Here is a 26311-nt window from a genome sequence, read left to right on the forward strand (position 1 = left end):
AAGACCATCAAGTCCAGCACTGCCAAGGCCACCATTAAACCATGTCCCTCATCACAGGATGAGGTTCAACAAGGCCAAGTGCCGGGTCCTGCACTTTGGCCACAAGAACCCCATGGGGAGCTCCAGGCTGGGCACAGAGTGGCTGAGAGCAGCCAGACAGAGAGGGAGCTGGGAGTCTGGATTGCCAGGAAGCTGAAGAGGAGCCAGCAGTGTGCCCAGGTGGCCAAGAAGGCCAATGGCATCCTGGACTGGCTCAGGAACAGTGTGGCCAGCAGGTCCAGGGAAGGGATTCTGCCCCTGTGCTCAGCCCTGGGGAGGCCACAGCTTGAGTCCTGTGTCCAGTTCTGGGCCCCTCAGCTCAGGAAGGAGATTGAGGTGCTGGAGCAGGTCCAAAGGAGGCAACTGGGCTGGGGAAGGGACTGGAGCACAGATCCTATGAGGAGAGGCTGAGGGAGCTGGGGGTGTTGAGGCTGGAGAAGAGGAGGCTCAGGGGAGACCTCATCACTCTCTCCAACTCCCTGAAAGGAGGTTGGAGCCAGGGGGGGGTTGGGCTCTTTTCCCAGGCAACTCTCAGCAAGACAAGAGGGCACAAGAGGTCTCAAGTTGTGCCAGGGGAGGTTTAGGTTGGACATTAGAAAGAATTTCTTTAGGGAGAGGGTGATCAGGCATTGGAATGGGCTGCCCAGGGAAGGGGTGGATTCTCCATCCCTGGAGATATTTCAAAAGAGCCTGGATGTGGCACTCAGTGCCATGGGCTGGGAACTGCAGTGGGAGTGGATCAAGGGTTGGACTTGATGAGCTCTGAGGTCCCTTCCAACCCAGCCCATTCTAGGATTCTATGATCACATACCTGGCTTTTAAACACCTCCAGGCATGGTGACTCCACCACTGCCCTGAGTAGCCTCTTCCAGTGTCTGATAACCCTTTCAGTGTAGAAATTTCTTCTAATACCCAACCTAAACCTCACCTGATACCTACTGCAAAGCAAACCTATCCACCCCACTTCTAGCTTTCCCTCCTGGGAAAGAGATCCCTGAACCCAGCCTGCTCTGGGACGTGCTACTTGTCCCATGCAGCACGGATCAGTCCATGCTTCAGGGACCATTCCATGCTTCTGGGAGCACCCTGCAAGGTTTGTCTGTTTGTCCTTGGATGTGGTGAAGGCTTTGGGTGTGAGAATTCATGGAGGTTGAGCTATCCTGGTGTAGGTCTGAAACTTCTTTAGAGTCCTGGTGCTTCTGCACTGAGTGACCTTGGGGGCTGGAAGAGGTGCAGAAGTATGCAGGGTACAAAGAATGACAGTGTCCAGCAGTGTCAGCCAAGATACATAACCACTCTTTCAAGAAGTGAAGCAGTGTATTTAAAGAAAAGCTTTTGGCTTTCTGAGTGCTTCAGGCTAAGCCAGGCTGAAGGTCAATATACTGCTCCTTACCATGAACATGCACAACTGGGACCTGACCTGGAAATATGACTTTGCTTTTCATTAGGGGTTTTAATTTGCTGAAAGCAGCTGGATGTATTATTCATTAATATCTCCTCTAGAAGTCACAGACCAGCTTTTCCTGGACTGCATTCAGTGAACCAAATTTCCGTGTAGTGCAGCTATGGGTTGAAAGGCTTGGGTGAAACTTCTTTTAGCTGTGTGCAAGGAAACTCATGAAAGTCCCAATTCACAGGAGACTACAGAGTTCAGTCCCTCCAAGAATTTGAAAATCATGAGTCAGACCTCAGTCATAACTTTTTTTTTTTTTTTTTTTTTAATTACAAAGAAACCTCAAGGTCTCTATTTGCTTACTGGCTTCTGAACATTGAGTCCTTGTTCTCAAACACTCAGGCCCTCACAGCTGGAGAAAGAAATCTACTTCTAAATAAAAAGCCAGATTCTCTTGCAATAGCAGCTTTAGAGGAGCTAAATCTTAATTACAAGTTTCATACCTTTTAGGGGGTGAAATGAACCTTCCTACAGTCTGATGCTGTCAGATGTCTGTTCCTATGCTAGGAACCAGTACCTGGGTTTAAGGACCTCCTAAACTAAGATTTCCAAAGCTTGTCAGAAGGAACAACTGCATGAATATCTCCAGATAAAGGCTGTGAGAAGGGATGCTTCTTACCTCCTGCATGTTCAGGAGGAGCCAGACCTCCCACAGGCCATGCCAGCACCTCGGGATGACACGGAGAAGTTATTTTAATCCTAGGTCTGAATTGCTGCCAAGCTTTATTTCAAAAACAACAACCAAACCAAATCAAATATATATAAGGGAAGGCAAGCATGCAAGTCATGGGAAACTTCCAGGTACAGTTTAGCCATGTGAATAATGCTGTATGTGTTTGTATTCATCCTTCACAACCCTGGTCCCCAAACCTGGTGCTTTGCATTGATCTTTTCACTCTGCCAGAAGCATGGTAGCAAGAACACCAAGTGCAAGTGCCCAGAGACTGTGCTGAGGTGTGGCAGGTGCCAGCACACACAGGGGACTCAAAACTCCAAATGTAGGCAGGTTTCTTAGCAGAACCCAACAGCTATCTGGTTTGTGTTCTTCTCTTAACCCCAGAACACAAAATAAGCAAAAGAAGTTTTTGCAAAATTCATCTATTTCTGTGAAATGCTGCCCTTAAACGTCCTTAATTGTGGAAAATTCAGGGCTGCAAAGTGCCTTCTGGAGAAGGTATGTTGCACTTGTGTAGACCTGATGTATCAAGCCTTTCTATCCTCACAGTTTCTATCTCTCCTGCTGGCAACCATCACTGTTGGTGACCACAAACTGCTTGTCCCTTCCTAGAGAACCACCCTACAAGGAGAACCAGATGGGATGGGGACAGCTGGCTGAAAAAAAAGAGTTAGAGCTAAAACCCTGGACCAAAAACTCATTGGGCTTAAACATCCATCATGTTGCCAGAGACCAGGAAAACTGCCTTTACCTTCCTCCAGAAGTAAAGCCCTCAGCATCCAGCTTTGGTGTTCCTCAGTGCTGAAATAACTTTAGAAAGAGGATCAGGGTGTGAGGATCAGGAGTGTCACCTCTTTCAGAGCTGGCTTGGCTGGTGCAACTCAGTACTTGGAAAAATCTCAAATGTTCCTGCAGCTTTCAGGAAGGATTAAAGGAAGATGATGTGTGACAACAGTAGCATCTCTTGGCTGTGGGGTTGGGAGCAGACAAGCCAAGAGGAGCAGGATCAGCACCTGTAGAAAGCTTTCACCTGGAAAAACCATGTGCTGACTCAAGCAGCCATGACTCTGTGTGCTGATCTCCCATTATTCCAGACAGCAGGCATTCAACCCAGCTGGAAATGCTCTTTCAAGTGGGAGAGGTTCCCTTCCTGCTCAGAGTGAGCACAAAAAAAGATGGAGAAAGGACAAGGAGGGGAGAAAAAAAAAGAATGTGTGTTTTCTAAGCCCTTCCTGAAGTGCTATAAAGTTTTAAAAAATTGTCTGAGCTTTCTGAGGACTCAAGAGATTCAGGTAGGGCTCATAATCTGGTATGAAAGCTCTCCCAGCTCTCATTTGGTGCAGTGGTGACTGGACTCCTGGATATCCAGAGCTTTTGAGCTGCTGTAGGTTGATGTCAGGCTTAGTCACTGCTTCTTGGGTCTTGAAAGTGCTTTGCCTTTCCTTCCTCACCTCTGCCCATGTTCCTGGCTGCTTCTTCACAAACTCTTCAGGACCTTTGAAGTGAGCAGGGACATTTATGCCACATAAGTTCTTTCCAGTGTAGTTACAGTTGATTCCTCATTCAAAGTTGGGGTTTGGGGTTTTTTTTCTGGTTTTCTGGGTTTTTTTTTCCCTTGCAAAGGAACCAAACTTCTCACAGTTTAAGATGGAGCCCCCAATCCCTCCATGGGGTGACTGACAGTCAACAAGTGACATTGCATTTATTTAGGCTCTGTAAAGGTCTGTGCAAACCTCTAGGTTTGCTGTGCAAAGTGTTCTCTGTACATATATTTTTATTTTCTCTTTAAAACCTCTTTCTGACTTTGACCTTTGAAGGGCTGTAAAATGAATCCATGTTTGGAGGAGTGCTGAGCTGATGTGGAGACACCTGGGTTTGATTACCTTTTTGGTTTTTTTCAGGGACCTTCAGCAAGTTGCTTACTTTCTTTTGACCTTCCTATGTTTCTTGGCTTCAACATTTGGTGAGCTTAAAAAAAAAAAAAAAGCTGTAAAAGACAAATAGTACTGTAAATTATGAATGAGAAATAGGAATTTGTCCCAGCTTAGCAGTTTGGGCAGACCACAAACCTAAAGGCAGAATTGCTCTCTATTCCCCCCCCCTACCCCAAAAGGAAAATAAAAGGGGAATAAAGAATGGAGATTTTAAGTTGGGGAACTGAAAAACAATTGGCTACAGATTTACTAACACAGAGGAAAGGTAAGAACATAAGGAATAAAGTAACAGAATAAAAATATACATAAATATATATATATACACAACCCCATAAATATGGGCTGTGATGAGCAGGGGGGGAGCTGGAGGTAAAGAAGCACAGGGGAGCAGCAGCACAGCCAGGAGGGAGTGGAAAAAAAGCAGAGGAGCTGTTGGCTTTCCTGACCTTTATAGAGGATGGGCAGGAAATGGGAGGGAATAGACTCTTCCCTTTGGATTCCACCCCTCCCAGAGTCTGATAGCCCTCCTTCTTTAGTTCCTCCTCTCTAAACAGTGACAGAATTATTTAGTGCAAACAGATTATTAGAGTAGTGGGTAAGTCTTCTGAAAGCTTAATACAGGATACCAAAAGTGAAGTATGTTTAAAATGTACATAAAGTTTTTATTACTCCCAAGATTCCTAAATGCTGGCTGGCTGCATATTGGGGCAGGTCATGGAGACTTGCTTGGAATTTCTTTAAATTTCCTTGGAGATTATGCACCATTCATGAATCATGAAGTCCTGAATCAAACATTTCTTGCTATAAACAGGATGTTTGTCTTGTGGTAGATGGAATCATGCTATTCTTCTGCTAAAGAGAAATCTGGAGTAGGGTAAAGCAAGGACATCACACTCCAGTGAAGGACCCAGCTAACAGGCTGAGAAGAGCAGGGGACAGCCTGTTCTGCCAAGCAGGACTGACTGTGTCCCTGCTCTTGGGACACTCCTTCCATAGCCTGGTGACACAGATTATCAGTGCCCACAACAGGTCTGCTGGGGCTGCTGGGTTCACCAGTAATAAACAAGTCTTCAAATCCACAGGACAGAAGCTGGGTAGGCTGTTTTCTTAGACTGGGAAATGCTACTTTTAATGTGTGATGGTGTCCCATGGATCACCAGAGCCCAGTTCTGCTTGCAGGGGGATGCTGAGCCATCCCTGGGGCAAGGACCACCATGGAATCATGGAATCATTTGGGTTGGAAAGGAGCTCTGGGATCATCCATCCAACCCTTGCTCCATTCCCCCCGTGGTTCCCAGCCCATGGCACTCAGTGCCACATTCAGTCTCTTCTTAAAAACCTCCAGGGATGGAGAATCCACCCCCTCCCTGGGCAGCCCATCCCAATGCCTGAGCACCCTCTCTGCAAAGAATTTCTTCCCAATATCCAACCTAACCCTCCCCTGGCAGAGCTGAAGCCCATGGCCTCTTGTCTGACTGATCTCTGCCTGGGAGCAGAGCCTGACCCCCCCAACCTCCTTTCAGGGAGCTGCAGAGAGTGATGAGGTCTCCCCTGAGCCTCCTCTTCTCCAGACTAAATATGTCCTGATGTGGCCTGTCTGAAGCTTTTAAGAAAAAAATAATAGCAAGGGCTTTCAGATCCAGTTGTAAAAATGCCACCAGACACTGCCTATTCATTGTTGGAGTTTTACTTTGCCAGCACAGAAATTGGAGCTGCCCAAGCACAGACTGTTTCAGAAAGAGCCCAGCCCTGTATTGGTGCAATGAAAAGCATAAATTTGCCCTGATTTAGTTGGAAAACCAGATGGGATGTCCCAGCTGCATGGCCCGGGCAACTGGGTTGTCCTAAGGGGCTTCAGAACACAGAGCCATGTGTTGCTTTTGCCTCCAAAATTTGGGCTGAAGAGATGGTTAAATGCTGATTGGGCCTCCAAATAAATAATCTTATACAGATGGTAAACAGCACTGCTAATTATTAATACATAGAAAGCTTAGGGGTGTCAATATAGATTTAAGGATGTTTTATTCTTGTTTCCCCTGCAGACATTCAGTGTAAGGACTCTGCTGGTTCAGAGGCTCCCAGGGAGGTTTTTAATGTCAACACTGATTAGGGCTTTAATTTGATGTAGGCAAAAAATGGGCTTTATTTGTGATACCCTCTGAAGAGTCAAACAATTCTCTCCTTCTTTTTTCCTTCTTGTGTCAAACAAAACATCAGAGCAACATAATAGTAATAATATCTTAACATGACTTTAGTGTTTAATTACATTTAATTCAAATAAATAAGAAATTAGACATCTAATAAATTAGACATCAAATAAATTAAATAAATGAGACATCTACCTTATCACGGACCAGAAGCCAGAACTATTGCATTATTTTTTTCCAGCTTTATAGTCTCTTACTTTGGGTGTAAAAATGGTCCCCTCTGGTGCAAAATTCTCACTCATAAGCAAATAAATGGAAGGACCATTAGCAGAAAACTGTCCTATGTGTACTGAATTAAAGAACATTTGCAAAATTAAATTACAAAAAGTGAATGGGTTGGAAAATCAGAAAACTGGGTGGCTTTTCTTTGCTGGCAGCAGTTATCTCCTGGGTTAATAAATCAAACCCTTGCCAGCTCAAGTATTTCATCAGGAGTGCTGATGGTATGAGGGTGCTCTTCACCAGAGGCTTGATGTATGTGTGTGATGGGGCTGAGCTGATGACTTTGGACTCATCAGGCATCAGAAGTCCCCTGTGGAGAGCCAGACCCATCTGTTTTCCCATCACTGTCTTGTTTCTGTACGTGGTTATGTGACTTGTCCTTGAGAACATTTCCTGTGAATATTGTTCATAAATATTTCCAAGAAACCAACAAACTCCTGTTTGGCTTCTGGTTTTGTTTGGTTTTTTTTTTTTTGGTTGGTTGGTTTTGGGGGCTTTGCTTTTTTGTTTGTTTGTTTTATTTTCTCTTTTGGTTTCATTTTGGGTTTTTTGTGTGTTTTTTTGTTTTGGTTTGGTTGGTTTTTTTGTTTTTTTTCTTTTTAGATTTTATTTCTGGACATTTTTTCAACAGGGTGCTGTTTCTATAGCTGTCCTGGCTCTTTTTGCAAGTGGGGCTAAGCCCTGGAAAACAAGGATATTTCTCATTTTACCAGAAAGAGTTGTATCACGTGGAGCTACTGCCAGGCTGTGTCTTGGCTAAGCCTGGCCCAAGCAGAAACCCATTCTCCAGCCATTCTTCATCATCATCATCATCATGGTTTGGGTTGGGAAGTACCTTAAAGTCTGGCTCCCTTGGCTGCAAACCTTGGTTATGGACATTGCAAGGTCCCTGTGAGCACATGGAGTAGATGTGGGAACAGAACAACTTCACATGTCCCCTGATTTCTCTGGTTTTCCTTATTTCTACTTGTAGGGTGGACAAGTGGTGAAATCACCATTCCTGGAGGCATTAAAAGGCATCTGGACCTGGTCCTTAAGGACATGGTTTAGTAGTTGGATTATGGTGTTGGTCCAAGGTTGGACTGGATGATCCTGGAGGTCTCTTCCAACCCAAACATTCTGATAAATTCTGACATCTCCTGTTCTGTTCTCTAGAGGGTTTCATCCCTGGAGGCATTAAAAGGCATTTGGACCTGGTCCTTAAGGACATGGGTTAGTAGTTGGATTATGGTGGTGGTCAAAGGTTGGACTGGATGGTCCTGGAGGTCTCTTCCAACCCCAACATTCTGATAAATTCTGACATCTCCTGTTCTGTTCTCTAGAGGGTTTAACTGGCCATGGGGTGGGCTAGAAAGCTTGGGAGGCTTTTCCTGCTGTAGACTGAAGGGCAATTGAGAACTGGTTTTTATTTAAAGCAGTGCCCCATCTTCTGCCTGACATCAAACCTGCAGCTCTGAAGAGCCAACACAGTTGGAGGCCTGAGAGATGTCTGGAAACAGCCCTGATGCTACCACCCATCTGCTTTTTGCCAGAGCCTTCTGCACCTCTGCCTTGCAACCTGTAAAATGTAAACTGCCCCATCTGGGGGGTGATTTTCCCCACACTTGAGTTTCACTGCTGGCTCCAACAACCTTTCCGATGGTTTTCCCTAATTCTTCACAATTCCCCTGCTCCATGAACATCTCCTCCCAGCCTTTAGCTGAAAGCACAGCAACATCTACTGGAACCGGTTGGCTACTGCAAGCTCTGGTGCCACAGGGCGGTCCTTAAATCCCAATAATTCGAGAGACTCAGGGGTTCGTGCCATCGTGTACCACGCATGGCACGGGGGTACCAAATGTCCAAAACATCTTCCCACACTCGTGAGGAGCTGGCAGGGATCAGCTATGGAAAACCGGGCAATTATTCAGATTGAGGAGGCTGAGAGGAGACCTCAGAGCTCTCTTCAGCTCCCTCAAGGGAGGTTGGAGTGAGGAGGGAAAAAGCCTCTTCCCCTTAATAAAATGTGATAGGACCAGAGGGAATGGATGGAATCTGCACCAGGGGAGGTTGAGGCTGGATGTTAGGGAATAATTTTTCACTGAGAGGGTTGTCAGGCATTGGAATGGCCCAGGACAGAGGTGGAGCCACCAGCCCTGGAAGCATTTAAAAGGTGTTTGGACCTGGTCCTTAAGGACATGGTTTAGTAGTTGGATTGTGGTGTTGGTCACAGGTTGGACTCGATGATCCTGGAGGTCTCTTCCCACCTAAACATTCCGTGATTCTTTGTCCCTGAGGGAAGTTTATCCATCTAGTGAGATAGACCATTATTTATGTGATGCTTTTAGAGGAAATCAAGGAGAGAGAACAGGACTGGTGACCCAGCAGCAGAGGAGGCAGGAGAGATCCACACCATCACCAAGTGTGTGAGCTGCCCAATGTCTGGATTAATTTACCAAGGGGCTGATCTCCTGTAAGGAACAGCAACTGGGGATGTGGACCACAAAGCATCCTTGAAATTGGAACAAGAAGCCACCAGAAGAGGTGCTCTCCTCAGAAATAAGGCTGGGAAAAGGCTGGAGAAAGCTGAATGCAGAAGAGGGAGGGACTTTGTGTAGGGCATGGGGTGACAGGAGGAGGTGGAATGATTTTTGACAGGAGGGGGGAGGAAAATGGTTTCAAACGGGAAGAGAGGAAATTTTGGTTAAACATTAAGAGGAAATTCTTTCTTGTGAGGGTGGTGAGACACTGGCCCAGGTTGCCCAGAGAAGCTGAGGCTGTCCCATCCCTGAAAGTGTTCAAGGCCAGGTTGGATGGGGCTTGGAGGAACCTGGTCTGGTGGAAGGTGTCTCTGCCCACAGCAGGGGGCTTGCAACTACCTGATCATCAAGGCCCCTCCCAACTCAAAACATTCTGATTCTACAGAGATTCTGATTCTATGGAGAATCAGAAATGGTCTCTTCCAACTCAAAACACTCTGATTCTATGGAGAATCATTCTGATTCTATTCTGATTCCGGGAGGTGGGAGTCACAGTGACAAGCCTCCAGTCACCTGGGACCTCCCCTGTTAACCAAGACTGTTGATAAATCACAGAATCCTAGAATGGGCTGGGTTGGAAGGGACCTCAGGGCTCATCAAGTCCAACCCTTGATCCACTCCCACTGCAGTTCCCAGCCCATGGCACTGAGTGCCACATCCAGGCTCTTTGGAAATATCTCCAGGGATGGAGAATCCACCCCTTCCCTGGGCAGCCCATTCCAATGCCTGATCACCCTCTCCAGAAAGAAATCCTTTCTAATGTCCAACCTAAACCTCCCCTGGCACAACTTGAGACCTCTTGTGCCCTCTTGTCTTGCTGAGAGTTGCCTGGGAAAAGAGCCCAACCCCCCCCTGGCTCCAACCTCCTTTCAGGGAGTTGGAGAGAGTGATGAGGTCTCCCCTGAGCCTCCTCTTCTCCAGCCTCAACACCCCCAGCTCCCTCAGCCTCTCCTCATAGGATCTGTGCTCCAGTCCCTTCCCCAGCCCAGTTGCCTCCTTTGGACCTGCTCCAGCACCTCAATCTCCTTCCTGAGCTGAGGGGCCCAGAACTGGACACAGGACTCAAGCTGTGGCCTCCCCAGGGCTGAGCACAGGGGCAGAATCCCTTCCCTGGACCTGCTGGCCACGCTCTTCCTGAGCCAGCCCAGGATGCCATTGGCCTTCTTGGCCACCTGGGCACACTGCTGCCTCCTCTTCAGCTTCCTGGCAATCCAGACTCCCAGCTCCCTCTCTGTCTGGCTGCTCTCAGCCACTCTCTGCCCAGCCTGGAGCTCCCCATGGGGTTCTTGTGGCCAAAGTGCAGGACCCGGCACTTGGCCTTGTTGAACCTCATCCCGTTGGGATCAGCCCAACTCTCCAGTCTGTCCAGGTCCCTCTGCAGAGCCCTCCTGCCTTCCAGCTGATCCACACTCCCCCCCAGCTTAGTGTCATCTGCAAACTTGCTGATGATGGACTCAATCCCCTCATCTCAATCATCAATAAAGATATTGAACAGCACTGGGCCCAACACTGATCCCTGGGGGACACCAATGCTGGAGAGGGGCTTGGTGAGCTCCTGTCAGCTCCCTCAATACCCTTGGGTGGATCCCAAGTTGCAGGAGCTGCTGACTTTCAGCTGCTTTCTGTTGCAGTTCCTGTTTCTTGGCCTCTTTTTGCTACCACAGCTCCCTTTTATGCATCAAGGCTTCCTGATTCTCAGCAGGTCCTTTTTTTTGCATTAACTATTCTGTGTGTGTTGCAAAGAGTCAGGCTGAATCCAGGACAGTTTGGGTGCTGGTGCCAGTAATGCCTGAAGGAAAACAGTTTGCATAAACCAAAGCTCCTTTACATAACTGGGAATTGAGGCTCACAATCAAATCCCTGTCAAAAAGTCACCAAGCTTCTCTGTCATTCTTTACTTGATGGGAAAGAGACAAGGAAAATGTGTCCAAAGGGAGAAGACTTGAAATAATAATATACTTGACTTGAAATAATAATATACTGGAAAATCATACACTTCAAGATTCTAAAACACACCTTCTGCTGGCCAAGGGTGATGAGTAAAACAAATCAAGCTCTGCATGGCTAATAAAACATGAAAAAAATTAAAAGGATGGCAAGATGTAGCCTGTAAAATCTTCTGAAATAAGAGATGAATTTACAAGGGTGTCAAGGCCAGACATCATGGCTCACATTTCCACAGATGTCTCACAAGCCCTTAAAGAAGAGAACTGTCCAAGTTCTTGAGGCACAGCAACAATAAAGTCTGGATTTAGGAATATCAGTGCCCTACTGCACTAAACTGATGCATTTCCAAGGGAGTCACTTCCATCTGTATTCAGTGCCTGCAACACCAGAGGCTCTGCTCTGCATGCTGATGGCTTGACACAGAGAAATACTCCAGTGGAACAGAAAGGAACAGGGCAGCTGTGCTTAATACCCCTTTGTTTACATTTTAATACATATGGGACAGTGTCTTGATTTTTTTTTTTTTCCTTTTCTTTTTTTCCCCCACAGAATTAAAGAACCACTGCAATTTCAGGAGGCTGGAAAAAGGCCTGTATCATCATTTTTCAGTGAGACACATGGCAGAAATTAAAGCCTCCAGCTGCAACTCAGCTTCTGACAACTGGGTAAGCAGTTTTCAGTGTATAGAAAAGGATGTTCAAGCCACACTTCCCTCTCTGCATGCAGAAATCATCAAATGAAGGATAAAGCCAAGCATCAGTCACACAGCAAACTGCACAACAGCAGAATTTCCCAGAAACTGAAGCAAATGCAAAAAAATTTGCATTTAGGAACTTAAATATATATTCTGCAATGGGGAGCATTTGTTACAGCCTTTTTCACACCAGACTGGTTCTTTTCCAACACACACTCACAATGGGGCTGAAGTATTTAGCAGCTTCTACCAAGGACAATTTACCTGGTAGAAAGTAGCCTGGCAAAGTGTAAGATTTACTTCACAGAGTAAGGAGTAGAGTAGACAAAATACCAATGACAAGGTGAAAACCAGGAGTCAGCACACAGGTACCCTTTTAAGGCACTATGGCATTGAACCAAATTTAAAAATTACATTTTTCCTCCATGAAAGGAGCATTTTTCTTTGTCTTTCTCCAGGACTAATGCCCACAGACCCTTTGCTGACCAGGAAAAAAGCAACCATTTTGTTTCTGACTGCATCAGAACATGCACAGCCTCATTTGTGGCTTCTCCAACCACTTCAACAGATGAGGATATGCATCAACACTGCTGTAACCCATCCAAGCTCAGGCAGTGCTGGGTCAGGTTCATAGCTGAAAACATAGCAGAAAATTTCTGATACTAGGTGCTAAAATTCTCACCTCAGAGAGAGCTCATGTGTGAGGAGCTAGTGGTAAGAAACAGAACTGTCCTGAGGTACAGCAGGGAGAAATAAGACCAAGGAAAAGATTTCAAAAATGTACAAAGGGCAATATCAGAACTGCTGGTGTGCTCTGAGGATCTCCATGGGTTAGTGGGGCTGTGATGGGCACAGCAAAGGTCTTGGGCACTCACAGCAGCCTGGTGCCCACAGATTAACAAGTTCCCCAAGTCCCTCTGGGTGATGGTGCAAGTGGCAAAGCTGATGCAAAACATTTTTCTTGTGCTCAAGTGTGACACGCAGAGCTTGGGGTGACAACACACCCTTCCCCTCCCAGTTTGTTGACAGAGCTGGGAGGGGTGAGTGTGGAAGGAAGCCCCAGCAAGCTCAGGAACACCCCAAAAAAGCAGTTGAGAGCCTTGCCCAGATTAGGGACCTGCCAAACACATGTGGAATCAGCACCCAAATGCATCACCTGGCAGCACATGGGCTGTGAGGACCCTGGGCTCTCCCTGCTAAACCATCCTGCCCCACAGGGGATTTGGCCAACTGGGTTCTAACCATAAAAATATCCACTCTTGTCATAAGGAGATCAAAGCTTAAATGGCCATTTATTTCCAGCTTGGTTTTTTTGATTCTCTCCCATTCTTACACTCCTGTAAAAACAGAGCTCTTGTGCTTCAGGTTTTGAATGTGTGGTACTTGGCCACACAAATGTCACATGGACTTTCTGTGCCCAAGAAACTGCTTCTGGGATAGTACAGGATTGCCAAGAAGCTCACAGCTTAACCTGAAGAAAATTCCTAAATGAAAGAAATGGAAAATTCCTGGAGAGGCAACCAAGTCAGTTTTTTTCCTTTTAACTTACCCCTAGCTGAAGGAGGTAACAGATCCACTCATAGCACAGAGAGTGTCAGATAAAACCATACCCTGTCCTCATGCTCCTCTTCAGGAAGCTTTAATCCCCAGCACCCCAGTGAAGCACTACAAGCACCCTGAAACTAGGTCCTGGAAAACCCAAGGAGCTGGCAGGTCACAACTTAGAAAACTTTTATCACACTGGGATGCAAATACAAGGAACCAACAGTTCTTGGACACATGGCCAAGATGTCCAAGACAGTACAAGAACCATGCACCTGGTGGTTTCTGGATCATGAGCTGCAGCAAAGTGTGTGTTCAGCTGTGTGGGTAACACTACCCTGGGTCAACACTTCCAGGAGTGGTTGATCCTACCTATCTCCAAGTCAGGGAATCATAACTTACCTCTAAGTGAAGGGCTGGCCTCCACTAGAACATTCTTCAGGTGGATCCAGGGAGCCCTCCTTACTCGTCTACACTTTGTTCTAGCAGCTATACTCAGTTTTTCCACTGCAGAGAGAAAACTAAAATAAGGTATTTCTGTGGAAGTGTCTTTTCCTCCAAAAGCAGGTGAAAGAAGGTTAAGGGTTCAAAAATGGAACCTAGGAGGTAGCAAGAGTGTTTCTGACAGTGTTAAGACAAAGACACTCTGTAAACTACAAAGCTACTTGGTGTCAGTACTCCTGCCAAAAGCCTGGAGATGCACCCCTCCTCAGTACTTCCAAAATGGGTAAGGATGTGTTTATTCTGTAATGTACCTGAACAGATAAAAAGGAGAGACTAACTTTGGAAACATGAGTGTGTTTTATTAGTCAGGAGCAATCTGTCTCAAAAGCATGACCCACTTTATAATTTAAAAGGCATTTCATTACAGTGCAGCTGCACAAGGCTCCATTCTCCCTGAACAGATGCTTGAAGGCAGCCTTTAGTACACTCTTTATTTACATACCTAAGTTCCTGGATTTGTTTAGGTTTGAGGACAGTAGTTTAAGAAGTCTGTTTGTCTTCATCACTTGAAAGGCTTCTTTCTTTTCTTTCTCCACAGTTTATTGTCCACATCTTTGGTACTGTCAGGAGGATCTGGTATCACAAAGCCATCAGTCACTTTGTAGTAGACTGTTGTGGAATCTGTCTCAACTATGGCCAAGGTAACTGACAGGGGGGTGTCAGGATCCTCTGGTGGGAGAGATGCTTTCTCCAGGATTTCTCTTATCCTAGGAGAGGAAACAATCAGTTAGAAAGGATTCCACAGCCACCTAAGGATGGCACAAAGGTACAAGAGCACCACTCCTGGGCTTATTCAGTGTGGTTTTGTTTTGAAGGTTTGTTCTTCACTAAAGAAAGTACAATATCTGTTCTAACAAAAATCCAAAGTCACATAATCAAGGAACCAAATCAGTGACAAAGAATCTTATGAAAAACATACTCAGTTCCATAAACCTCTGATTGAAATGGCTCAATGTGTGCTGCTGAGCATGTCCCTCATCCAGTCTTCAGTTACCACAACTATAACATGGCAATTTCTAATGACCTTGTATAATAAATCTAACTGAATAACACATGGTGTTCAATTGGAGAACAATTAAGACTTATTCCATTTGTAGAAATAAATCTTCCAGTCTCTGTCCTACAGTTCTCTGCCAGACCAGGGAAGATCCAGGAACCAAAACCAGATTTTTCTACCTCCATGTCTAGACTAGAAGCCACAAGACTAATGTCCTTCTTCAAGACAGTCAACATAAATAAAGTCTTCCTTAAAAATTCAAGACAAAGTTATGCAATTTTTCCTGTTCAGCTTATTTGAAGAAGAACATGCCAGTTGCTTTTCAGCTCAGAGCTGCAGGCAACACTGATTCCTGGAGTATTACTGCTCTGCTGGGGGAGCAAACACTGGCAGAGTGCAGTGCCCAGGGGCAGAGCAGTAACACTCCCCATGGTGAGTGTTTCCAGAGGGAGCTTGCTCCTTCACCTACAGCTTGGGTGCAAGAGGGCTTGGCTGGAATTGCCAGGACAGGTTAAAGTCTGGGAAGAGGTCAGTGGGAAAAATCACCCCTTGTGTCATGTACTCCTGAGATTCCATTCCCCAGAAAACATGTGCCTCTGAAGCTGGGCACTGCAGTTGAAACCAAGGCTCTTTCTAAATGCTTTCAAACTTTAATCAGCCTCTTCCTTTGAAACCTCTTTGATCCTGTAATAAAAGCCAAATGGAAAGTGGCAGAGAATAAGCAGCAGCCTGGAGAGCCTCTGCTATTAAAAAGCCCATGACCCTCTTAAGCATCCATCTGTGTCCTGAACTGTTCATAATCCAGCTTGGCTAAATTCAGAAATGCCTTTTTTTTTTTTTTTTTCCTGCTTTCCCCACTGGTCCCTCTGTAACTGAAGGCAATGCCACATGTTTCAGCTGGGAGACTGCACCACTGCACCTTCTTGCCTCCTGATGTGCTCTGTACAGCACCCAATCACCTCAGCACATCTTCACCTGCAGGCTTAGCCTGGCTGGAAAGGTGGTGGACAGTCAGCCCTATCCATGCCACCTTCTTGGGATTGATGGCAGGGACTACCAGGTAAAAAATAAAGGGGATCTAGAGCTCCAAGAGAGCTCACAGAACCACCACATGCACAGTGGGAAGTTTATGAGGAAAAAAATCCTCCCAACCACTCCTCTCCCCATCCCCAGGAAGAAAAGCCCTGGAATGTTAAAACAGGCAACCCTGAAGCTTTCTGTTCCCCACACAAAAAGGTACATCTCAAACAAAGGCACTGTGAAAAAACCCCAACATATATAAGCTAGGGAAGTACAGCCACAAGGGACACTGGGAAGCTTTATTTAAAAGCCATAAAAAGGCCAAATATTTGTTTTTAATAAGAATCCACCTGTGTTTTATATAATACAGTCCAAAGTTTCAGAAGGGCTTGAAAAGTTGACTCTAAAAACTGATGGTGTCTGCATGCTTGCTGCCAGCTGGGATCTGCTCCCACAGAGCCAAACACCAGCAGGATGAAGCCTGAAGTTACCCCTAATTCCAGCCTCAGATTGCTGAAATTGAAAAGGATTTAATCTCAAAGGTGCAAAAGAGACACAGTTATACAAAAAAGCTGGATTTTCTAAAGCCCTTTGTATCAGAACACAGGCTTTAGAAAAGGCTTCCTAGATACCTACAAACTACAGTCAGTTGGGATTGCTTTTTTCCTACCAGAGAATTAGTCATAAGAGTAGGTTTAAATTCTTTAAAATCATGCAGGGACCACTGCAGCTAAGGAAACAGCACTAGAAATGTCATCCTGCAGCTGGCTGTCCAAAATAATTGGAGACAATTAATTTACCTCATCTTCTGTAACTGTTGCTTCAAAAAAACCCCAAATCACTACAACAAAACAAAACCAAGAAATTGGTAAAAATCCATTCAAAGAGGGGGATTTTCCATCTTTCCCCCATCTTTTTATTAACAAAATTCTTTTGTGGTAAGTAGCTTTTCAACACCCATCAGAAATATTCACCATCTTTTCTAAGGATCTGCTCCTCACAAAGCAACATTGCCCTTTTTGCTCTGGAGCAAGAAAACAGGTACACAAATGGTGAACAAAACAAATGTAGCTTGTTTCAACTAACTCTCCAAAAACTAAAAAAAAAAAAATAAAAAATAGAATCATGCAGGAAAGGGAAGACAGGCAGAAAGTTTTGTGACAACGACAAAAAGTATTTCAGTGATTATTTCCCCATGCAAGAACCTCTGAGAAGCAGAGGATGCACTGAAAGCTCAAAGCAGTTTTCTGAAGGCTGCAAAGTGCTGCACTGAGCTGAAAACTACCAAAGGCTTTCAATGTGCCCTTTGTGCCTGTATGAATAATTCATTGCAGGCTTGGCCAAAGCCAAGAGCTCCCTCCCCTCCATGCAGGGCTGGAGAGACACCAGTCTGGAGATGATCATAGAATCCTAGAATCCTAGGGGTTGGAAGGGACCTGGAAAGATCATCTAGTCCAACCCCCCCTGCCAGAGCAGGGCCCCCTAGAGTACATCCCCTAGGAACGTGTCCAGGGGGGTTTTGAATGTCTCCAGTGAAGGAGACTCCACAACCCCCCTGGGCAGCCTGTTCCAGGGCTCCGTCACCCTTACAGTAAAAAAATTTTTTCTGATATTCAACTTGAACCTCCTATGTTCCAATTTACACCCATTACCCCTTGTCCTATCACTGGTCACCACTGAGAAAAGCCTAACTCCATCTCCCTGACACTCACCCCTTACATATTTGAAAACATTGATGAGGTCACCCCTCAGTCTCCTTTTCTCCAAACTAAAGAGACCCAGCTCCCTCAGCCTTTCCTCATAAGGGAGATGTTCCACTCCCTTAATCATCTCAGTAGCTCTGCGCTGGACTCTTTCAAGCACTTCCCTGTCCTTCTTGAACTGAGGGGCCCAGAACTGGACACAATACTCCAGGTGTGGCCTCACCAATGCAGAATAGAGGGGGAGGAGAACCTCTCTTGACCTACTAACCACACCCTTTCTAATGCACCCCAGGATGCCATTGGCCTTCTTGGCCACAAGGGCACACTGCTGGCTCATGGGCATCTTCTTGTCTACCAGGACCCCCAGGTCTCTTTCACCTCCACTGCTCTCCAGCAGCTCAGCCCCCAACCTATACTGGGACATCGTGTTGTTCTTCCCCAAATGCAAAACTCTACACTTCCCCTTGTTGAATTTCATCATGTTTCTCCCTGCCCAACTCTCCAGCCTGTCTAAGTCTCTCTGAATGGCAGCACAGCCTTCTGGTGTGTCAGCCACTCCTCCCAGCTTAGTGTCATCAGCAAACTTGCTGAGGGTACATTCTATACCCTCATCCAAGTCGTTGATGAAGATATTGAACAACACCGGTCCCAGTACCGACCCCTGAGGGACTCCACTGGTCACACACCTCCAACCAGATTCTGCCCCATTGACTACAACTCTCTGACTCCTTCCTTTCAACCAGTTCCTGATCCACCTCACTACCTGATCACCAAACCCATACTTGATCAACTTATCTACAAGGATGCTGTGAGAGACCTGCATCACTCTGCATCAGACTGTCCCTGCACCAGACATGTCCAGAGAGGCCCTGTGACAAGAGAATCAAAGCAAGTAAAAGCTCCCCAAAAGCACCACACCTGGAATTTAGCCAGGACTTCAAAAGCAGGGAAGCAGAGGTCACCATCAGGAATGCTGCTGCAGGCATTGCTGCCTGCCCTGCACCTAAGTAACTTGGAGCCTTGAAATACATGGGAAGAAGCACCCATTGGTGGTGGGAGGTGCAAGCAGACACCACTGGTTCTTGGGATTTGTTTCCAAGTGACAGGAATGTGAGAAGCTACAAGGAAAATAGAAAAAAACTCAAGGAAGCACCAAGAAACCTCTTCACTATTAGAGGATACACCAGATATAGGATGTTCACTCACAGTACTGCAAAACCAACTTGGCTGTACAAAACAAGCCAATCACTTTTAATCTATTAATAAAGTGTGTGTGTGTGTTTAGGAGACAATAATTATATTTTCAATATGTAATTTACTGTATGAGTGAATTCAAGCAATAATTACAGCAGCAGAAGTACTGACAGAACTGTGAAGAGGATGCAAAGCAAGGAGCATTTCCCACCCCCAGCACATTTGGAATAACAGTGTTTGTTCCAAGCAGCACCACTTCAGATTAGGGGAAGATTCATCTTCACAAACTACAGGTTTAGAAGAAGACAGATTGCTTCCAGGACTTATATTTGCTTCCAGGACTTATATTTGCTTCCAAGAATGCTCTCAGCCTTACAATGAAAAATGTATGCATTCTTTTTCCAAAATTGTCCCAAATTTAAGAAAAGAAGCCTTTCCCTCTTAGCCTAAATTAAACTTTGTTCTCTCCATAACCTCATGCAACTGACTTAATGTTTCCAGCACTTCCATACAAAAAACAAACAGAGCTGTGACATAACAGTTATTCTGGCGCTTTATTAGTAACATTTTCCTTATACAATGTTATTTGTCTAGGACAAACAGCTCATAATTCCATTCCATCCAGCATCTAGCACCCTGGTCCTTGGAAGGATCAAGGTTTTCAACAGCACCCAGAAAATTCATCTGTCAACAGCATCAGCTCTCATACACTTGCTGAGCTTGGTTCATGCAAGTCCTGGAGCAGGACCAGATGGATTTAACTCCCTCAACCCCTCTGGGAGCCACAGTTCTGGAAATTGCAGCCTTGCCCTGGCAGGGCCATCCCTCAGAGTGTTTGTGGAAGCAGACTGTGAGTTTAGTAAGCAGAACAGCTTTTGCCTGAAGCAGCTGTCACACAGAAACTGGGCATGATGAAACCTTATAAAATAGGCTAAAAAACATTGAGTGGATTAATTATTTTTTTTTTTTGCAGGGCACTCATTTATCACTTGGTTATGTGTCTTGCTGGTTATTTCCACTGTGGCCTTTTAAGGACGTGCTCCTGTGGGTATCAGCCAAGCAGGAATCTTTGAGACATCTGGGAAGACAGAGATTGGCTTGGAGAGAAAAAACACCCCTGCAGCCCCTACCCAGGCCTTACTGCCCATAAATGCTGCCATTTGCCAGTTGCTTTTGGATTTAACACATTTTCAGGCCCAGCAACAAGGGCAGAACATTTGCACCTTCCCAACCCCCTCCAATGGCTTCTGTTCAGCATTAAGGGAGCTCAGACCTCTTCTACCTTCAACAGGTAACACAACCCCCAAAGCATTGCTTTGGGAAGAAAAACCCCCACAACCCCCAAAGCATTGCTTTGGGAAGAAAAATCCCCACAACCCCCAAAGCATTGCTTTGGGAGCAAAGCAGTTAAGTGCAAGAGCTTTCCTGTTTACCTACAGCTTGGTGAGTCAAGTGAGAAAATATCATTTAAGCTACTGGATAGCAAACAAGCCATCTGCTATCAACCATCACAACAAAACCTCCATCAGTGTCAGAAAAACAGAGCCAGCAGTGCTGTAATTTTGACTCCAGCTCCTTCTGTAGGATGCCTCTGTCATGGCCTTCTAGAATCCACAACTCTGACCTACACTTCTTGTCCATGCCTCATTTTTTGCCTCCTCTTCTGGCAAAGGAGCTGAGGAGTTAATGCTGTATAAAAAACAACAGCCCCTCTGATGAGTGGTGATTTGGTAATGAAATGCCAGGTGTGCACATGCACACTTAACCCAGTGGGAGTGTGTATGATCCTCCTGCCTCACAGCATCTCTGGGCATGGAGCTCACACAGGATTTAAGAGACTCACCTGGCACTCCAGCCTTTTAGTGCCAGCTTGCTCCTTTTAGCTGCACTGCAGCAAAACCAAGCCACAAACTGTACTTTCAATAAATGTGATGCATTCAGCCTCTGCTTCTCCCATACACATCCTCCCAGTACTGGATTCCACAGGCACTGGTGCCAAAAGCAGAGCAAACAGTGTGACCACAGTCCAAACAAGTGTGGAGGCTCCAAGTGAAAAGCTCCAATGAAACAGTAAAAGAGCAGAAATCCATGCAGTACAATCTCTCTCTGGCATTAAAAGCCAATCAGAACATGCTTGCTGGCATTGATCCAATGTCAGGAATCAAAGTTTCCAATGTTGGTGGAAACCTGCATTACATTAACCAAGCACAACAACCCAGCATGGATTTCTCAAAGATTTTGTATCCTAATTCACCATCTTCCTTTTCCACCTAAAATCCAGGTCACACCATGTCCCTTTCATCCACGCCCTGGGATCTGCTGCTTGCAGACACTCAGCACATTTCCTCTGCTCCAGAGATCACACCATCTTTCTCTGTAAGCCCAGGAAACAGCAAACATGAGCAAGATTTGTAAACCCAGCCCTGAGCTTGTGCTCCTAGCAAGAAGAGAAACAGAAAAAATTGGAAAATGCACTGCCTGCAGCTGGAAGGGTTCAGAGACATCCTGGGAAAGCATGGCACAAACCAGCAAGGGAAGGCAGCCATTATCAGAGAGTAAACCACAAATGATACGGAGAGTTTGAGGCTGTTCTAAAGGTCTAAAATTACTAAAAAGGGTCTAAAATTACTAAAAAGGGTCTAAAATTACTAAAGGGGAATTTCTCCAGGCTGGCAGTAGCTGTAAGATCATCAAGTTGTACCTGTGTTGTTGTACACTTGAGGATAACTTAAGTCTTGCACAAGCAAGGAAAGCAAGATCCCAGCTCAAGGGACAGTTGGGCATTGTACCTAAGCATAAGTGAGGGGGATTTCCAGTTGAAAGTAGCCAAATTATACTTTCAAAACAAAAAGCAAAACAAATCAAACACACCAGGCTTATCAATAAGATTCAACAACTAATTAAAAAAAAAAAATCAATATTGTCAGACAAGTCTGAGGAGATCTGTTTCCTCTTAGAGACTTAGAAGCCCAGTGACCCAAAAAGTACTGTGAGATTTCCCAAACTACAAAAAAGCAGCACAGGAATGTTCAAAACACACAAGCTCTGCAGGTCTTGTATTCTGATGTTGTTTCTCAAACACATATTTTGACACTGATTGTTATCTCCCCAGAGCATATGCAACTTCCAAACAATAGGAGGTGTTTCTCAGCTACAGGACTCAGTTGCTGCCATCACAGCATCACTGAATAATTTGGGTTGGAAGAGACCTCCAAGGGTCACCCAGTCCTGCAGTCAGCAGGGACACCCTCACCTAGATCAGGCTGCTCAGAGCCTCTTCAAGCCTCACCTTGAATATCTCCAGGGATATTAACTTTGCTTCTTTCCCCTTCCCCCCCTGACCAAGTTACCAGCAGCCTGGTAAATAAATCTGTTCTTCAGTTTAGTTTTTTGGCACTGTGAGCCAAACACTGAGCACATCCTCACCTCTCATGGCTCAGGGATAGGTGTGCAGGCACTGGCACCATCACCTGGAAGCTTTCCTGCTCTCTTTCCCGTGCATGCAGACAGATGAGCTGCAGCTCTCCTACTCCAACGTGCTTCACTTCATGCCAGTTCCTCCCTGGAGAGGTTCAGCACCAATGAGAACAAAGAGAACACAAAACGTGAGTTGAAATCATTCAAATATCTCATTTCTCCCTCAGCTCCCCCAGCCACCAAGTCCCCCTGCTGAGAAACAATCATATCATAGAATCCTAGAATGGGCTGGGTTGGAAGGGACCTCAGAGCTCATCAAGTCCAACCCTTGATCCACTCCCACTGCAGTTCCCAGCCCATGGCACTGAGTGCCACATCCAGGCTCTTTTGAAATATCTCCAGGGATGGAGAATCCACCCCTTCCCTGGGCAGCCCATTCCAATGCCTGATCACCCTCTCTGCAAAGAAATCCTTTCTAATGTCCAACCTAAACCTCCCCTGGCACAACTTGAGACCTCTTGTGCCCTCTTGTCTTGCTGAGAGTTGCCTGGGAAAAGAGCCCAACCCCCCCCTGGCTCCAACCTCCTTTCAGGGAGTTGGAGAGAGTGATGAGGTCTCCCCTGAGCCTCCTCTTCTCCAGCCTCAACACCCCCAGCTTCCTCAGCCTCTCCTCAGAGGATCTGTGCTCCAGTCCCTTCTCCAGCCCAGTTGCCTCCTTTGGACCTGCTCCAGCACCTCAATCTCCTTCCTGAGCTGAGGGGCCCAGAACTGGACACAGGACTCAAGCTGTGGCCTCCCCAGGGCTGAGCACAGGGGCAGAATCCCTTCCCTGGACCTGCTGGCCACGCTCTTCCTGAGCCAGCCCAGGATGCCATTGGCCTTCTTGGCCACCTGGGCACACTGCTGGCTCATGGTCACCTTCCTGGCAATCCAGACTCCCAGCTCCCTCTCTGTCTGGCTGCTCTCAGCCACTCTGTGCCCAGCCTGGAGCTCCCCATGGGGTTCTTGTGGCCAAAGTGCAGGACCCGGCACTTGGAATGTTGAACCTCATCCCGTTGGGATCAGCCCAACTCTCCAGTCTGTCCAGGTCCCTCTGCAGAGCCCTCCTGCCTTCCAGCTGATCCACACTCCCCCCCAGCTTAGTGTCATCTGTGAATTTGCTGATGATGGACTCAATCCCCTCATCTAAATCATCACTAAAGATATTGAACAGCACTGGGCCCAACACTGATCCCTGGGGGACACCACGGCCGCCATTTTGATGCAGCCCCGTTCAGCACCACTCTCTGGGCCCGGCCCTCCAGCCAGTTCCTAACCCAGCACAGATGCCCCTGTCCAAGCTGTGGCCTGACAGCTTTTTCAGGAGAATCCTGTGGGAGACGGTGTCAAAGGCCTTGCTGAAGTCCAGGTAGAGCACATCCACAGCCTTCCCCTCACCCACCAGGCAGTCACCCGATGATAAAAGGAGCTCAGGTTGGTCAGACAGGACCTGCCCTTCCTAACCCCGTGCTGGCTGGGTCTGATCCCTTGCCCATCCTGCAGGTGCTGTGTGATTGCACTGAGGATGATCTGCTCCATAACCCTGCCAGGCACTGAGGTCAGGCTGTTCCAAAAACTGTCCTGTTCCAAGACCCACAGGAACCATCCTGCTGACCCCACTGGCTGCTGGGGAAGAGGGAGCTGCCTGATCCCTCTTGATCTTTGCTTCAAAAAGGCAAAAAAGGAGCCCACTTGTCACCTGCAGCATAAAACTGCAACCCAAACTTGAACTTTTTCCCCAAACTGTGAAGGAGCAGGTGCTAAAAGCATGATCTCTGAAGAGAGAGAGCTCTTCCCTTCTGCTTGAAGGGATTCAGGCTGAAAGTTTTTCTTGCAGAATTACAGGAGCCTTCTCTGAAAGCCCCTTAAGGCATTTTCTTCAGGGGTAGACACAGTGCTTTCTGCCCTGATAAATTAAATTAAATTAAATTCTGCCCTGATAGATACAATGCAGCCATTTTAGTGGGCTGCCTGCCTGCTTAAACACTCTTTTCAACTGAGCCAAACTCTTAAGAATTGCAGGCAGATATATAGATAAATAAAAAAAAATCACATAAATCTGCTCTACTCTTAAAAGACTACACTGCATTTGTGAATATTGACACCAAACTTCCAGATTATCTTCTCTCCTACAGGAATTCTGCCCTTCCCAAGAAAGCAGCCTCCTACTCAAACCCCACACCAGCCATTTGCTAAATGATAATCAGCAGCTTTGACATCAGTTCACAAATGAGGGCTCAATTGCCAACACAACCCCTGAAGTTCACCTTCCTACATTCCTTTTCCTTTCTCTACTGCTCTTTTGCTTCTTTTTTTTTCCATGCTGAGTGTCTTTACCCTGGAACATCTGCACCTCTAACAGCTGACAGAATGGGCCTTAAACTTCATAAAGGCTCCAGGTACCATTTTCAGGAAATTTTTAGTGTCAAAATGCCACGTTCCTTAAGTAGCCATCAAGTTTTCAGAAAGAACACCAAGGACTTTCCTAGGAAAGGCCCTGCTAAAGCACAGATTTTAACAGAATACACAGATTTTCAGGGTGAATACATCTGTTAGGATTTGTCACTTCACTGAATTACCTTCCAAGAGATCCAGGTACACCACAAATGCAGCATAAATCTGAGTACTGTTGGATATCTCCAGAGACATCATTTCTGTGAACTGAAAACACCTGAAGTAACATTGGTGAAGGAAAGCAGAAATAAGATTGCAGAGGCCAAACCCAGAACCCATGCACCTATCTAAGCATCTGAAATCTGAAAGCAGTTTTAAGGACTAACAGGTGATTAAAAAACAGGATTTGTTTTCTGACAGTACCTTAAGAGCCCTTTTACCCACATTCTCCCTATTTTAGTGCTTAAATAAGCCAAATAAACAAGGAATTGCAATTATTTCTGGCACCAAGCTAGATTTGTAGAGAAAGACTGTTAATTTTACTGTTTTTGCTGCAAATTCAGCACCTTTCCCATATACTAAAAATAAAGATGGGGGAGCCAAGGTCCAAGGCCTTGCATTTTCCAGGTGGGATTTCAGTATTTACAATGCCCTCCCCTGCTAAATCCGACTTCTCCCAAGGACCACATCGATTCTCCTCACGGGACGGAAGGAAACCCCCCTTCCACAGACCCCAAATAACATTATATTAAAATCCCTCCTCTGGGCTCACGGAGGGGGGGGGGGGGCACCCTCTTCTCCGGCCCCACAACCTCAGAGCGACCTCCGGGTGCCACCCCTCTGAAAGCCACGGTGGACGGGGGGGTGGGAGATCCAATTTTTTTTTTTTTTTTTGGAGGGGGGAGTGAAAAATCCTCTCAGGGCCCGGGGATTGATGTCCCCCTCCCCCCCACACCTTTCCCGAGCGCCCGGGGATTGATGCCACCCCCCCCCAAAGGCCCCGGGAAGGGAGGATTTGCGGAGCCCCTCACCCAGACCTACCGTGGGGTGAGTGGCCATCCAGTTGCCCTCGGTTCCCCCCGCCCATCTCCCCGGTTCCCGGGCCGGGCTGGAGCTGCGCTCTCCCGCTCCTCCCGCGCTTTCCATGGCTTCCCCGGTGCCACGCACCCGAGGATTCCCCCCGGCAACCGCAGCGCCGCTGAGGGTTCCGCCTCTCCTCCGTTCCACCCCCCTCTTCCCCCCCCCCAAAAAAAAAAATAAAACCCGAGGCTCTCCCTCCCCCTGCACTGTACCCCGCTTAGGGATAGGATAAGGATTGGTAAGGATTGCTTTTCTTTTTGTTTTGTGCCGCAGCGTGAGGCAGCCATCAAAGTCAGCTGAGTAAGTGAGGGGAAGTCTGGAAAACCGGGATTTGTGGGATGCTGCTGGAGGCGTTGGATCTGCTGTTCCCTGAACAAAGAGAAAGGAGAAGTCTGGAAGGAGGTGAAGCCGCTGTGGGTTGAAGTGAAGACACCAAAAGCTGGGCTGGCTGAAAACATGCTCAGCCTTCTGCAGACATCGGGATGGGCTGCCCAGGGAGGGGGGGGATTCTCTATCCCTGGAGGTTTTTAAGAGGATGCTGGATGTGGCACTGAGTGCCATGGTCTAGGAAAAACAGCTGTAGTGGATCAAGGTTTGGACTTGATGCTCTCAGAGGTTCCTTTCCAACCCAAATGATTCTGTGACTGCAGTAATAAGCAGCTGGGTCACACCTTTAAACTTGGAGTCACGTATAGGATGTGCTTTGCAGGCTCTGCCTCCCACGTCTTTC

General features: G+C 46.5%; 1 protein-coding gene across 3 annotated transcripts; it reads right to left on the reverse strand.

Moving 5' to 3' along the window:
- Positions 1 to 1093: 1093 nt before the first annotated feature.
- Positions 1094 to 25667, reverse strand: TSEN15 (tRNA splicing endonuclease subunit 15). Of its 3 annotated transcripts, XR_011727237.1 has the most exons (6): positions 25543 to 25667; positions 24687 to 24768; positions 22078 to 22213; positions 14180 to 14444; positions 13636 to 13740; positions 1094 to 4155 (listed from the first exon to the last, which is right to left on the reverse strand). XR_011727237.1 is itself a non-coding variant. In XM_071751343.1 (4 exons), exons 1-4 carry the CDS (start codon positions 25645 to 25647, stop codon positions 14240 to 14242), a joined length of 528 nt encoding a protein of 175 aa, XP_071607444.1. In that variant the 5' UTR covers positions 25648 to 25667; the 3' UTR covers positions 14016 to 14239. The 3 variants fall into 3 exon arrangements, 1 of the variants encoding a protein (XP_071607444.1); XR_011727236.1 differs by lacking the exon at positions 1094 to 4155 and having other exon boundaries at positions 13333 to 13740; XM_071751343.1 differs by lacking the exons at positions 1094 to 4155; positions 13636 to 13740 and having other exon boundaries at positions 14016 to 14444.
- Between the last annotated feature and the right edge of the window lie 644 nt (positions 25668 to 26311).

Source organism: Heliangelus exortis, chromosome 8, assembly GCF_036169615.1.
Source record: "Heliangelus exortis chromosome 8, bHelExo1.hap1, whole genome shotgun sequence".
In the NCBI taxonomy this organism is placed as follows: Eukaryota; Metazoa; Chordata; class Aves; order Apodiformes; family Trochilidae; genus Heliangelus; species Heliangelus exortis.

Excerpts from the sequence above, each read along its gene's own strand:
- TSEN15 (XM_071751343.1), bottom strand. The coding sequence starts at position 25,647 with ATGGAAAGCGCGGGAGGAGCGGGAGAGCGCAGCTCCAGCCCGGCCCGG. Across the intron at positions 22,214-24,686 it reads GTACCTGGATCTCTTGGAAG|GGAGGAACTGGCATGAAGTG; the intron begins GTAATTCAGTGA and ends GAACCTCTCCAG. Across the intron at positions 14,445-22,077 it reads CTATCCCTGAGCCATGAGAG|GATAAGAGAAATCCTGGAGA; the intron begins GTGAGGATGTGC and ends TTCCTCTCCTAG.